Source organism: Cavia porcellus, unplaced genomic scaffold, assembly GCF_034190915.1.
Source record: "Cavia porcellus strain 051 isolate PalLab524CR breed Dunkin Hartley unplaced genomic scaffold, mCavPor4.1 scaffold_16, whole genome shotgun sequence".
NCBI lineage: Eukaryota > Metazoa > Chordata > Mammalia > Rodentia > Caviidae > Cavia > Cavia porcellus.
Genome location: NW_026947499.1, coordinates 16,197,903 through 16,211,891, shown reverse-complemented (window position 1 = coordinate 16,211,891; position 13,989 = coordinate 16,197,903). Strand labels below are relative to the sequence as shown.

General features: G+C 41.3%; 1 protein-coding gene across 2 annotated transcripts in view; it reads right to left on the bottom strand.

Annotated features, from left to right (window-relative positions):
• Positions 1–242: 242 nt before the first annotated feature.
• Tmem233 (transmembrane protein 233) overlaps positions 243–13,989 on the bottom strand; it is a 37,197-nt gene continuing 23,450 nt past the window's right edge. The window contains exons 2-4 of one of the 2 annotated variants that reach the window (XM_013142277.2): positions 11,614–11,750; positions 7,925–8,053; positions 243–2,440 (exon numbers count right to left, since the gene is read on the bottom strand). In XM_013142277.2, the coding sequence (XP_012997731.1) occupies positions 7,948–8,053; positions 11,614–11,750 (243 nt within the window). In that variant the 3' untranslated portion in view covers positions 243–2,440; positions 7,925–7,947. The remainder of the gene's footprint in view (positions 2,441–7,924; positions 8,054–11,613; positions 11,751–13,989) is intronic. The other variant, XM_013142278.2, reaches the window with a different exon arrangement.

The following is a 13,989-nucleotide window of genomic DNA, read 5'->3' as shown; positions in this document are numbered from 1 at the left end:
CAATACTAGAGATCTCTCTTAGTGACAGATTTTCTTGCTTTGTTTTGACTATTGCAGAACCAGTATTAGAGATGCCTTGTAGAGGGGCCTGGCGGGCCATGTTAGTTCAGAATGGATGCCTCTCTTGTTCCGTGGCTGCCCTCTCTATGGTATTCTGTATGGAAGGGTGCTGAGATGGATGAGCACATTTTGGTTATGGATATGTCTGGGAATCCCAAGAAAACATGACTCACACACCGTAGTAACAGTCTTACTTAAAACCATTTTTATTCAGGCTCTCAGCAACACTTTGCACTTCTGGATTTGGGTAGAAGCCTAGGAAGGGACCCAAACACGTGTAAACAAAAAACAAAATGTCGGAAACAAAATCAAGATCCAGTGTATTGGAATGGCGCTAGCATCCCTGTATGCAGAGAATTCATGTCCCTGACGCAGCGTCCTCCTGGGACAAGTGCTGGCTCACGAGGGACAAAATGGACAGGTGGGATCTGGTGTCCATCAGCTTTCATTTTTTTTGGCTAGGGTCCAGTATTTTAACAAATGCCTGAGATTTAAAACATTCTAAGAACCATGTTTTGTATTGGTGCACCACTTAGAATTTCCCCCCAGGGTGCATCTTTTAGGACAATTTTCATCACACTGTGAGGTAAACAGACTAGCGTTTTTATCCCCATTTTCCAGATGAAGGAATTTGAGCACAGAGCGGCTAAGAAAATTTGCCTAAAATCAGCTTGCACAGTTAGTTAATGAAAAAAAAAAAGGTATTTTGACTCTCAGCCTCTTGTTCATTCAATTAGAATAAGCTGCCTTTTCTGTTGAATCTAAATGTTTATCACAACGGTGTTCTAATCCTACTTCTTGATGTGACTTTTGCCATTTATATGCACATATATCACCTGTTATGTTAATTACCTGGTATTTGTCTTTGAGTCCATTTACTTCATTTTTATAAAGGTCTGATTAGTATTTTATTTTTCTGGCATTGAGAATTGAACTCAGTGCTTTGTGCTTGCCAGGCAGGTGCTGTACCACTGAGCTGCATCCCCAGTCTGAGTCCATTTATTTTTACGTAAGTTTATTTGAACAGAAACAATATAGCACACACATCTTGGCAAAACCACAAATGGAAGGTAGCAAATAAAATAAATACCAAGAAAACAAAGTAGTATCACTGAATTCTCTGTAGACACAAAATGGAACCTGAGGGCTGCTTTTTCTTTAAAAGGCCACAGTGTCAAAAAGGTGTTAAGGACCCATTAGCCCAATACAAACTTTCTCCTGGCTGTTATCAGGATTGAAAAAGAATAGAAAGGATTTCTGCGGGATTCAGTGTTAATTAATGTTGGTCTATGAACTAATTAGAAATTATCTGCGTATCACCAGTGGCACACAGTCTGCAAAACATGGTACAGAACATTCTGGCAGGCAGAATAATGGTATCATCAAACCAGTTCATTCAGACCTAAAGGATTTGCCTTTGACAGAAAAGAAATATAGCGGGGAGTGGTGGTGGCATTTCCAAGTGGCATCAAAGAAAATCAAAGCTCTTACTTGAAATGTGTGTGTGTGTGTGTGTGTGTGTGTGTGTGAGAGAGAGAGAGAGAGAGAGAGAGAGAGAGAGAGAGAGAGAGAGAGAGAGAGAGGAGAGGCTGCTTAGGTGATTAGTGTGGGTTGAGGAGAGTATATTCTGCAACACACCCAGTTTATGCCCAAACTTGGCATTAAAAAGATGCCCATTAGCCTAGGATTGACCACTAAGTACATTCTCAGAGTCTGCTGGCCTGAAGAAGACTGACGTCATGATCAAACTGACCAACTTGGGTGCAATCAGGAAAGTTGGGGGTGGGATGCTATTAGGAAAAATAAGGATCAAGACAGAAAAGGTCAGAGAGTCTCCAGGTCTCTGATGACCTGGTTAGGGAGTTCTGGAGTGCTGATGGGGAAGCAGTTACTAAAGACTGAAGCGACTCTATAACATAAAAAATGAAAGGAAAAAATAATCCATGAATTCAACTGTATTAGACAACTTTAAACATGTGGCAAATGTTTGTACTTGATGCTATAAACACTAGGATCTTCCTGGAGCCTCCTGTTCTCCCCAGATCCAGACCCCTACCCAATGGAGAGTCACAAGACTCCTGGAGGTCATCTCTGGAGAAGAAGAATGTATACAAGACATTCGCTCAATGGACACAGTGAGATTTCATTTTCTTCCTTTTTGTACTTCAGTGACATTGGTTGATGTGGCTATGTGGCTTGCATTTCCTACACGGGGGACTTTTTGTTGTTGCTGTTCATTTGCCAGGGACCTGCCTCTGGAGAGTCCTGAGGAAAAGATCTCACAGTCTAAAGTCAAGGATCCGTTCCTCACAAACTTCTTCGGGGTGTGCGGATGAGCGTCATCCTCCAAGCTTGCAGCCAACCATGGCCTCCTCAGGGACTGTGTGGTAAAGATAGACAGAGTAAGAAAGAAAGACTGCAACCAAGCCTCCAGAGGGGGCTTTGCTGGTGTGCCGATGCCTTATTTGATGGAGAATATTCCAGTTACATGTGTGCTGAAACTGACTAGCAGATCGTATACTTTTGACTCAAACGACTTCCATTTTTTTTGATCTATCTCTATCTCTACCTCCATCCATATCATCTATATCTGCATCATCTAATTTTTATCTATTTCACTCAGCCACATCCCATCCCTGCTAAAATTTTAAATATGAGGCAGGATCTCACTAAGTCACCCAAGCTAGGCTGGAACTTTTGACCTTCCTGCCTCAGTACCCCAGAGTGTTAGGATTACAGGCATGTGTCCCCGCATGACTGGTTTGGACCATAGATTTTATTTTATGTGAGATACATGCAAAACATTGAATGATACAGATGCAGAGAGATGTCTTGAGCTTTCCTCAATCTCATTCTCCTCCCAGTGGCTAGAGATGCTATTAGAAGTTTGGTGTGCATCCACCAGGTATTTACTTCTGCACCGAGAAGTTATATACTCATTTAGTGGTTGCTGAACTAGATCATGCTGTATAAAATTGCATACAAGGATTAGTTCCAAAACCCCTAAGAACACTAAAATCAAATGATGGAGTCTCTTTTGTAAAACAGCACAGTATTTATATACAGCCCATGCATATCTTATTGTATACTTGAAATCATCCCTATATAATACCCACTACAAGGTAAATGTTAAGGAAGTAGTTGTTACACTGTATTGTACGTTTTCTTGTCATTACAAGAAAAGTTTGTATATGCAAATACAGAATTCATGGATATGGAGGGCCAATTGTATATGGTCCTGCAATTTCCTTTTTCTTCTTTTTATTTATTTATTCATTTATTTAATAACTATTTACCAGCTGGAACTGCCATAGGCGCTGATGCCAGTAATTCCAACAGTTACATGGTGAGTACTGTGTCTCTATGCTTTATGCAGTTTAATCTTTGCAACCCTAGGAGGTGGGTACTGTTCGTACACACATTTTATGTAAGAGAAAACCGAGCAAATGTTGATTAAAAGACATGCCTAAGGATGCACAGCTACTTAGATGCAGAACCTAGATGGAAACTCTGCTAGTCTAACTTCAAAGTAGGCATCCTTCAGTGCTAGGCTCTATTATTATGCACAATGCCAGGAATGCCAATGTGCCTGGAGTTTTCTTTCTAGGAGAGAGATGTAGGTCACAAATACATAATTTATCAGGAGGTGGCAAAAGCTAGGATGATTAAATAAAGGGACAGTCTCTATGTTAAGGTAATATATGAACAAGCACTCAGGAGAGGGGTGGGAATAACTTGTGTAGCTATGAGGATGAAGACAGTTACAGGCAGAAGAAGTAGCATGTGCAAAGGTCCTGAGGCAAAAATATACTACAGAAATATCCAATAAGGCTGAAATGGAGACTGAAGAGAGTATTGACAGGTGAGGATGGAGAAGCAACAACCAGAATGTGCAGGGTTTTGTACCATTATAATAAGAAGGATGTCTCATGTTTAAGCTGCAGTGTATCTGCCTTTATGAATAAACTGCTGCTTACTTACCCTGCCTACTGATGGGAATTTAGTTCTTTTCAAGGTGTTCCCTATTTCAAACAAAGCAGTCACAAATATTCTTGCGTATCTGTGGGTTTGGGCTTTAAAGTCTCCCAAATGCCTGACCCATCACTGCAGATCTTAATTTAATCGGTCTGGGGTAAACTCTGGGCAGTGACTTTATTTTAAAGTTCCCTGGGTGATTGTAACGTGTAGCTAGAGTGGAGAATAAGTTTCACCTGCATTTTTGCACACCTATATGTAGGGGTGGATATTGAGAAGTGGAATTGGTAGGCACATGGATTTTAAAATTTAATAAATATGACCAGCCTTTGGTAAGCAAGAAATTGCTTCATGGTCCCTCCACGGATACTAAAATCACAAAAGCTCAAGTCCCTTCTATAAGATGGTCTAGTATTTGTATCTAACTGACACATATCCTCCTGTATACTGTAAATCATCTCTAGATTCCTGTGTTTCCTCTACAATGTGAATACCGTCTAAATAGCTGTTATGATGTGTTTGTTAGAATAATGTCAAGAAAATGTGTTTGTTAGAATAATGTCAAGAAAATGGTCAGTACATGGCCAATGCAGATACAATTTGTTTTTCCACATATTTGCCCTCTGAGATTGGTTGAATCCATAAATGTGGAACCATAGATACAGAGGGCTGACTGTGCATCCAAACTGCCTTCCCCAAAGACCATCTCACCAATAGGATAGTACCCGAGTTTTCACACTGCCAGCTTTGATATTATCTGTCTCTTTAACTGTTTCTGGAAGACAAAATAATAGAGTATTTCATTGTAACTCTAATTTGTGCTTCCCTATGAAGCTGAGCATCTATTTTGCATTTATTCTGATATGTTTATTAATGACCCATTAGCTTATGTTCTTTCCAAGTAAAAATATTTCCATTGTTGCTGGCAATGTAAGTCTGACTTTTTCTTCTCCTTAACTTATCTGGGCCAACAAAGAAAAACTCTTTTGACCTTCTGGAAATATGTACTGTTTCCATTTTTCATTATGAAATCACACACATATAAAAAAATTTCCAAACATGCAGGTACACAAAAACAATCCCCAGGAAGCTTTGCTCTAGCCAGTACTAGAGGAAAGAAGATGGATTTGCTTTTGTTTTTGCAAAAAAGGCCAAGTTCTTTCTTTATGCTTACTTTAGTATACTATATGCTCCCTTCTGATGCTGACACACTTGCAGGATATTTTGAGGCCAGGGAAGAATTCACATCGATTTGTTTCTAAAAGAGGCTTCTTCAGTTTGGAAAGGGTTAACATCTGCTCAGTCTGTGTCTCAGATGGAGCACAGTCCTGGGCTCTTAAACCTGCTCAGAGGCCAAGTTCTCTCTTAATAGAAACTTTGAAGCCCACAGGCTTTTATGAGTGACAAGCAAGCTCTTTTAATACATGGCAGGGTGTGGACACGGCTGGTTCCATAGCTTCAAAATCACTTGGAGAAGTAAGGCATTGGATCACATTCTCTGTATGCATTATGTTCCTTGAAAAAAAAAAGATTCAAACGGAGCTGGAGGATCTGGCTGCAACTCCACTCAGTGGTCACAAACATGGGTAAGAAAATCATTTCTGTTTCTTCTGTGAGTGTGCAGCATGGTCCCAGGGATTACAGAGACACCAGGAGCTCTAAACACAGCTGAATGCTTCAGCAGGTGCTCAACTCAAGGGTTCATCACATTTTCTATCACTGGAAATCTTCACTGGTTGTACAGGGCTGATCAAGACCCACGTGTGAGTCTGTACAGGGTGCCTTTCTGTGAATGCTCCTAGGATTAAGTTTGGTTATTCTCAAAGCTCACTTTATGCTCTGACATAAAAACCTCACTCTCAATTAAAATGAAGCTCCACTGTACTAGGATCATCTGAGAATGGTATTTTTATGGCAGAGAAGGCTTGTCTCCTTTGTATTCAAACTTTGCCATCATCAACTAATTTTTCTACTAAGGAGTTTCCACTGAATTTTGTAGAACGTTGGATAAAAGATCATCACTCTGACCAAACTTGGGAGGTACATAAACTTTTTAGGGAAGCAGTCATAATTGAAGCTGCTACTAGGTATCTTAATTGTGATACTATGATACAATAAGATATAAATACTTGATCTTTACTCCTGTTTCTTGAGAACCTCACACCCTTAAGGATAGGAGTACTGATTTAAGACAATCTTATATGCTAATATTTGGTCTCTGACCCCAATTCCTGACACAGAGCTTTTGCTTTTTTTTCAATGGTGCTGGAGATTGAACCTAGGACTAGGCAAGTGCTCTACCACTAAGCTAAATCCCCAGTCCTATGACAGGGTTTCTAAATCCCTTGGAACTTCCTAGGTGATCTGAGCATCTTGTGTTCTAACAGAGACCCTTGGTGAACTCCTGCATGCCTCAGGCTGGGGCTGGGTTGCCAGCGGAACCAATCATGTGATTGGATAGTTGGGACTTTTAGCTGTACCTCTGTCTAATCATGCCTTCATAAAGAATCTTCCTTGAAAACCCTGACAGGGCTCTGAGAGCTTGTGGATCATAGGAGCCATGCCTGGGCTGTGTCATGCATAGAGAAAACATGAGGCTTCACACATTCCTACAAACCTTGCCCTACTGTCTCGTCCATCTGGGCATTCAGCTATGTCTTTTGTAATGTACTTTACAGTAAACCAGTAAATGTGTTTCCCTGGGTTCTGTGAGCCACCCTGGAAAGTTAATAGAACCTGAAGAGCAGGTCATGGGAGCCTCTGATTTAGAGCTAGTCAGTCAGAAGTGTAAGTCTCAATCTGGAGCTTATAAAATGACATCTGGGATGGGGGATGTCTTGTGGGAACAAACCCTCTGCCCATGTGATGTGACTGTAACTCTTGGTAGATGGTGTCAGAACTGAGTTAAATTGTAGGACACAGAATTGAGTCTGCTGAGAACTGCTTTGTGAGTAGGTAGGAGAAGAGAAACTGCTTAACACTTAAATTAGGGATGTAAAAAAGTCTCATTTTGTGGCATGTCCACATAGGCAAGAATGTCCTCTATTAAATACAAACCACTAGGATGGTGCCTCAGCAACTTTAGAACTTTAAATTAATTTCATTTGTATTTGTTGCTTGTGATAATGCATAATTCACAGCCATGTGACTTGGGTCCAGGAATCTGCATATTTACAGCCCAGCTGAATTTGCTATCTTACATGTTGAGAAACATGACCATTGAGAATAACCTGCTTGAATTCTCCAGACACTAGCAGAAACTAGAAGCCTGCAGGTGATTTGAATTTATTAGGATTGATAAATGACTGCAGTATTTAAACATTTCATCTATGTGAGTCATCTCTAGCAATTAAAGGACAGAGAATTTTCTGATTTTGAGACAAGGCAAGTGTCTGATTTCACTAAGAACAGACCACTTCAGTCAACATGGTATTCCACCCAGAGCTATGGAATATTTTAGTCCAATGATTCTCAGTCCTTATGAATTTGATGACATGAAATCCATCTTTGTTCATTTACCACAAGGCTTACGTAGATAGCCTACAAAATTAGAATGAATGAGTCCTTTTTATGAGTTCGGGTAAAGACTGTCAAAAAAGTCTTCCTGGAATTTCAACTATTTGGGTTCCAATCTGTTCTCCAACAGCTTTGTTACTATCTTTTTAAAAAGGATAAAAATTATTTATTATAAAAGTAAGTAATTTTTTTGCAGTTCTGGGGGATTGAATTCAGGGCCCTGCCTGTGCTAAGCAGGTGCTCTATCCACTGAGCAGTAATCTCAGCCCAAGACTGAAATTTTTTCCAGAGGCAAGGACTTCACAATTTTTTAAAGGCAGTAGTTACTTCAGATTGCATTTTTAAGCGCAACAGAAATAAGTTTTTATCTCACTCCTGGCTTGGCATCCTCTGTGGTCAGATTTTCCCAGGTCCTTCTTGGTGTCTTCTAATCGTTAGCGGGGCTCTTTCCGTACATCTGCTAGGTGGTAACCTTATGCCCCTCCTTGGCACTGCCAGAGACCTAAGAAGTTAGGAGGATGAGTTTGCTGATGTAAATGAAAGCTGACCACTCTGTTAAAGCTACTGCTACATCGGTGTGTTCTTCCTTCTGGACTTTGAAGGGAGGAAATTTGCCAGGGTTTGGCAAAGAGGGTTCTGCTAATCATCAGTGTCTGAACTCCCAGAGTGGGAGTGGGGAGTTAAAAAAGACATCTTCTGGGGCTCGCATGTGGTTTAGCAAATTGGAATTTTCTGAGACGGGGCTTGGATGAGAATTTCTTTTAAGCCTCTGCCTTAGTAGTTTCATATTGCCATTCAATATCTAGCAAGCTAGGACTGGGGAATTTTATTTGGAAGGATTACTGAGAAATAGGCCACATTATTCACCTTAACGGAAGATGGAATTTATTAATTCTCTAAGGATCGGTTCCTCCATCTCTCTTTCCCTCTTTCTCTTTCCATCTGTGCTTCTCTTTCTTTCTCTTCATCCTTTCTTCCCTTTCTCATTCTCTCTTCTTTGTTCTTTTTCTCCATCTTGTCTCCCTCTTGCACATGAAAGACAAAATTTAAATTCCATCTTCTCCATGGAATTCTAAATATGGGAAATTTTGTTTTCCTTTGATAACATAGAGGGAGAGATATCTAAAAGACATATGACCTTACAGACAGGGAAATAATTCTATCTTCATTTTGAGGATAGAGAAATGGAGTCACAGAGAACTTAATTAAGTGCTCAGTGGTCTGTGTGTTAGAAGTAGGGTTTGGACACTAATTCTCTAATGAGGCTCTATCCACTGTGAACCTCTGCTGCTACAGAAGGAGAAATGGAGAGTTGACCCTCTTATTCTTACGAAGAAAGTTTCAACCACGAGCATGTACAGATTGGCATTTCCTCTCCAGACATTTATATTAAGAATGGATACAGTGCTCATATGTGAAAAATACTGGGTTCCTTGTTTAGACTTCTTGGATAATTCTCATAGGCAAATGGCTCTTTGAAAGCCATGCTTTCCACCATGGATTGCAAAGTAGGTAGCATGCAGGCTGCAGATATGGTTGTTGTTTTTGATTTATTTATTATTTTTGGGCCTCCTCACTGCATTAACAATGTGACTTGGTTGTTAACATATAAAAATCAGATGATTTTACATAGAAACCCAGATTTCCACACCTCTTAATAAATGAGGGCTTCGTGCTAAGTGATACTAACTGGAGTATAGTAGTGACCTCTCCCTTTGAACTGTGTTCTCCAGTTCACCTCCCTGTTGTAGAATAACCAGGCTGCTTCATTCATAAATGTGTCCTGCCTGACTTTCTGACCCTGGACCCTGACTCATCAAACATTTTAATTTTTAAGCAAAGTTTCACTGTGCAATTTGGGCTGCCTTGAACTTGCTATGTAGCTCAGGCTGATCTGAAACCTGCAGTGATCCTCCTGTCTCAGCCTCCTAAGTGCTGGGATTATATCTGTTCTCCACCAGGCCTGGCTTTCATCAAACATTTTTTTTTTTTGTATTTGCACTTATCAGACAAGTGCTTGAGTCACTGAGCTAAATCCCTGGCCTTTCATCAAACATTTTTGTAGGTTGAATCCTCACATAAGGATCAACAATACAGCATGTACTGTGTAATGCCTTTGTTATGGCATTAAGGGACACATTGATGTAGAAGCAGTGTGGAGTTGTGATTAAGAACAGAGCTTAAGCTTTGCGTTGCCATAAGAATTCAGTGAGGATTAATTCATGCCAGAGTTTTGACTAGTACCTGGTGTACGGCAAGATCTAAATCAGTGTCCGTTGCTATTATTATAACACACTCAGCTCGAACGTGAATCTGGGCAGTATGTATTTTCACAAGTCCCCAGAAACCGAGCCAAGACTTGGCGTCATTCCTCCGGGACGCTGTCCTTTGAGCTGGGTGCATAAATGCGAAGTCTGGAACTCTTTTCAATGGCACCCTAAATTCTCAGGTCTTTTCTTGGTCATGTTGATAATGATCATAATAGTATGATTAAGATTCAGTGAAACTAAGGACCCGACACCAAACAGTACACAGTTGACATTTGCAGTAGCTTTGTGAAACAGGAGCTACTATAACCCCCACTCTACAATTAAGGAAACTGAGATTTGGGAAATTAAACAATTGGTTGAAGGTAAGAAAGTGGTGGGGAAGAACTACCCAGGAAATCTGGTGCCAAACCTGTACCATCAACCACACAGCCCATGGCTCCAAGTACACACACACCCTTATTTAAAGAATAAGCAAGCCTGTGTTCTCTAACCATGTTCCCCATCACAGACTAATATCATTGGACGTCAATCAATTTGCTGATATTTATATGAATGTGATAAAATCAAGAAAACATGTTTCCTTGAGTGTCTTACTGTCCTTTTCTCCATTCTTTGAACAAATCTGCTTGTTTTTCCTTTGGAATATCTCCTGTGAGGACATCACCCCTTCGTTCCAGCTGCCACTGATTACTCCTGGGTCTGGCTCGTCCAACAGGAAAGTGATCTATTGTAACATTTACATTCCTGGTCGCCAAGATTGGATTGCCTCATCTAGCACAATGCAGGATGTCTGCTTCCTCCTTCACCCACCCAGATAAGCCTCTTGGGTCGACCAAGCCAAGTAGCTTGGGTTTCTCAGCTCTGGCAGAGCTGTCAAAGTGCTTTAGTCAAAGGTGGAGGAATAGCTGTGTTCCTCTGGGAGAAAAGCTAAAGGCTTTCTCAGGATTCTTAGCTGTGTGGCCAGGATTTACGCAGAAAAGAGATGGATTTGGGTTTGTCGTTCTGGGACTGGGCTGCTTATCACATAACCTCCTCTGCCAAACCTCCAGTGGGAAATGTCACCAGTTCTAAGCACAGGCAGATCATCTCAGATAATTAGAAAAACTAGAAGACATTTACCCAACTCTAGGGTGAAACTTCAGCTGCATCTATCTCTTTATGAGATGGATTTTGGTGATACCAAAAATATGTGGTGGCTCTTCTGTCTTTTAATTAAAAATGATTTGTCCAGTTTGAGGCAGAATCATGCAGAAGTCATTTACAGAGCCCATGGTTAGGCAGACCCAGGAGAAGGCCAAATATCCTTTGCTTTCCCTCATTTCTTATCCTCTAACAGGTGGGGTGAGATGGTTGGTTTTAGTCATTTAATTGTGAGTCTGTGTGACATCTGTGGCACTGAGGCTGAGGCAGGGAGAAATCCATGTGAGCTTCCCTTTCTCCTCTTCTGCTTTGCCCAATGACACTGCCTGTTCAGTGCTGAGTGGCTGTGATAGAAACCATGACAGGGCCATAGGGCCTGCAGGGTCTAAAATGTTTATTATCCTTTAGAGAAAACATGCATTGACCCCTGTTCTAGATAGACCAGATACAGCACAGCAGACTTGGAGTCAGCCTGGGGTTCATGCAGAATGACTGCATGGAGGAGAGAATTTCTCCCCACCTACGTGGCCCACATAACGTGCAGAACCTTTTGTTTTGAGTTGCTCATTACTGGAGCGTATCCTGACCGCCTCTAACAGATTCCAGTGGGCACTCAAGGAAAGTTATGTAGGGATTCAGACATTTCACTTACTTCCTGGTGAAGTGCACCACAAAGGAGATGACGATGATGATGAGGCCAATGATGATGGAGGCGATGCCCACCCACTTGGCATTCCGCCCCAGCCGCCTGGCTCCCTCGTAGTCTCCCTCGTTGTAGCTGTTCTGAGACTGGGAAACACAAAGGAAGAGGTGGTGACAACGGATAAGGAAAGGTGTGCAGGTTCTCAGGCTGTTCTCATAGGACCACTCTAGAAGACCTCGGGGACTTTGCTCCTCTGCATGCCAGGCTGATGAACAAGTGACATGGTTACCATCTCTTTCAGGAAGCCTTCCGTCAGCTATGAGGCTGAGTTCCCCATCTCCTCTGTGCTTCCTGATTACTTTCAACTTAGCATTTACCATCACGTATTGAAAGTGCGGACTGAATTGTCCATCTCTGTGTCCAAGCCAAGGCCCTTACTCATCTGGTACCCATAGGTAGGGCTTTGCATGCTCTCAAAAGGTGGCACTGATTGGTAAGTAGCAGCTACCTTCCTTCCCCAAGGTCTTAGCCATCCTGGCTCCTCCTGTGTACCCTCCAGATGTCTACCTGACCCAGAACAGTAAGGGTTATTACCAGGCTCAGCAGAGCCTCCTATTTGATTCTGTAATCATGCCAAATTGTTAAATATTTAAATATTATCTTCTTTGCTAGTACTTTGAAAACTGTCTGGCACATTTCTGGAGCTCAAGAAATATGTGTGAGCTGAATAGAGGAGCGAATGTATGTTTTCCCACAAAATGTGAGTTCATTGAGGACATCTTGGAGCTTTCTGTGTTGGCCCAATACCAGGCAGAGGAGGACTCAGAGAATTCTTGCAGCCTAGCTGCACAGCTGAGTCTTTCTCCTTTATAATGAGTCCTCTTTGTCACCCCACTGCTAAAAGTTCTGCTACAACTCAAAGAAGACCATTGTATTTTTTTTTTTTTTGAGACAAGGTCTCACTACATAGTGCAGGCTGGTCTTGAACTCACTTATATAGCCCAGGTTTGCAGGTTAAACTCATAGAGATCCTCCTGCCTCTGTCTCCTGAGTGCTAGTATTGCAGGCTTGTGCCACTGCACCCTGTTGTATGTATTTAACAGGTTCAGAGGGGCCCTCTTAGTGGTTTAAATTGTAGATGTAATTGGGTGACTCTATTCTTGATTATGACTTTAGTAGTCATTTTCCCCTTGCTGGTCCATAAAGTGGGTTAGATACAAGCAGACAGTTCTAAATCAAAGAGATACCTACTACATCTCAGAGGGTTTTGCTTTCAGAATCTTTCATTAATTCTTGGAATTGGCAGCTTACTTAGCAACAGACAGGAGACTCAATAGTGAGGTGGGTTTGCTTTTAGGTATTTTGTGTGCAGGGGAGAGCAAGAAATGATCACCTTATGAGGGATTTCCTGCAAGGTGAATTTTACAATTCTGGGTCCCACATTCCAGAGCTCTCAACCCTGAGGGTGCATTAGAATCAACTGGATGTTTAAAAAATGTAGATGTGTATCTGAGCCCTGTACTGGAAAGAATCTGATTTAAATGGTATGGGGGATAAGGTATCATATGTTTTTTGTGTGTGACACAATTTTGGCCATTTTTCATGTCTTAAGTGCAGTCATTGGCTGTGGAGTCATCACCGCCATTTATTCTCAGAATTTTTCATCTTTCCAAGTGGAAACAGCATTCCTGCTAAATGCTAGTGCCCCATTCCACCCTCCCCTCAGCCCCAAGCAATCACAATTCTACATTATGACTCTATGATTTTCACTCTTCAGGGTCCCCTATGTAAGTGGTGTCACATAGTAACTGCCCTTTCGTGGCTAGCTTCTTTTACTTAGTTCAATGCCTTTAATGTTCTTTCATGTGTCAGAATTTCCATCCTTTGTAATGCTAAATAATATTCCATTGTATGAATAGACTACATTTTGTTCATTCATTTATCTATCAATGGATGCTTGGGTTGCTTGCCTATTATTATGAAAGTTTCCCAGGGTTAAAAGCCTTTGATTTAGACAGCTATTCTTCATGTCCTGCAAGTCAAGATGCTCGCCAGTTTGAAACCTGTGGAAAGTGTGGAATACATTTTGAAACTGAGAGAGATCTAAATTCAAATTCTATGTCACAGCAGCTGTGAGAAGTAGGGAAGGTTATCAGTGTTTCTAAGGCTCAGTGTCTGTTTCTGTGAATATTCCTCCATGTTACCACTGGGGCAACAGTAATAGTACCCTCTTCATGTTGGAGATCCAATGGGTTAGTGCATGTACAGTGGTTGGCACTGACCCAGAACACAGTAAATACTCAGTGAATGTTAGTTTTCACTGTCTTCTTCTTATTTTGAATCTAAGATCTTTGGGATGCAACAGAATCATCTCTATCTACGCCT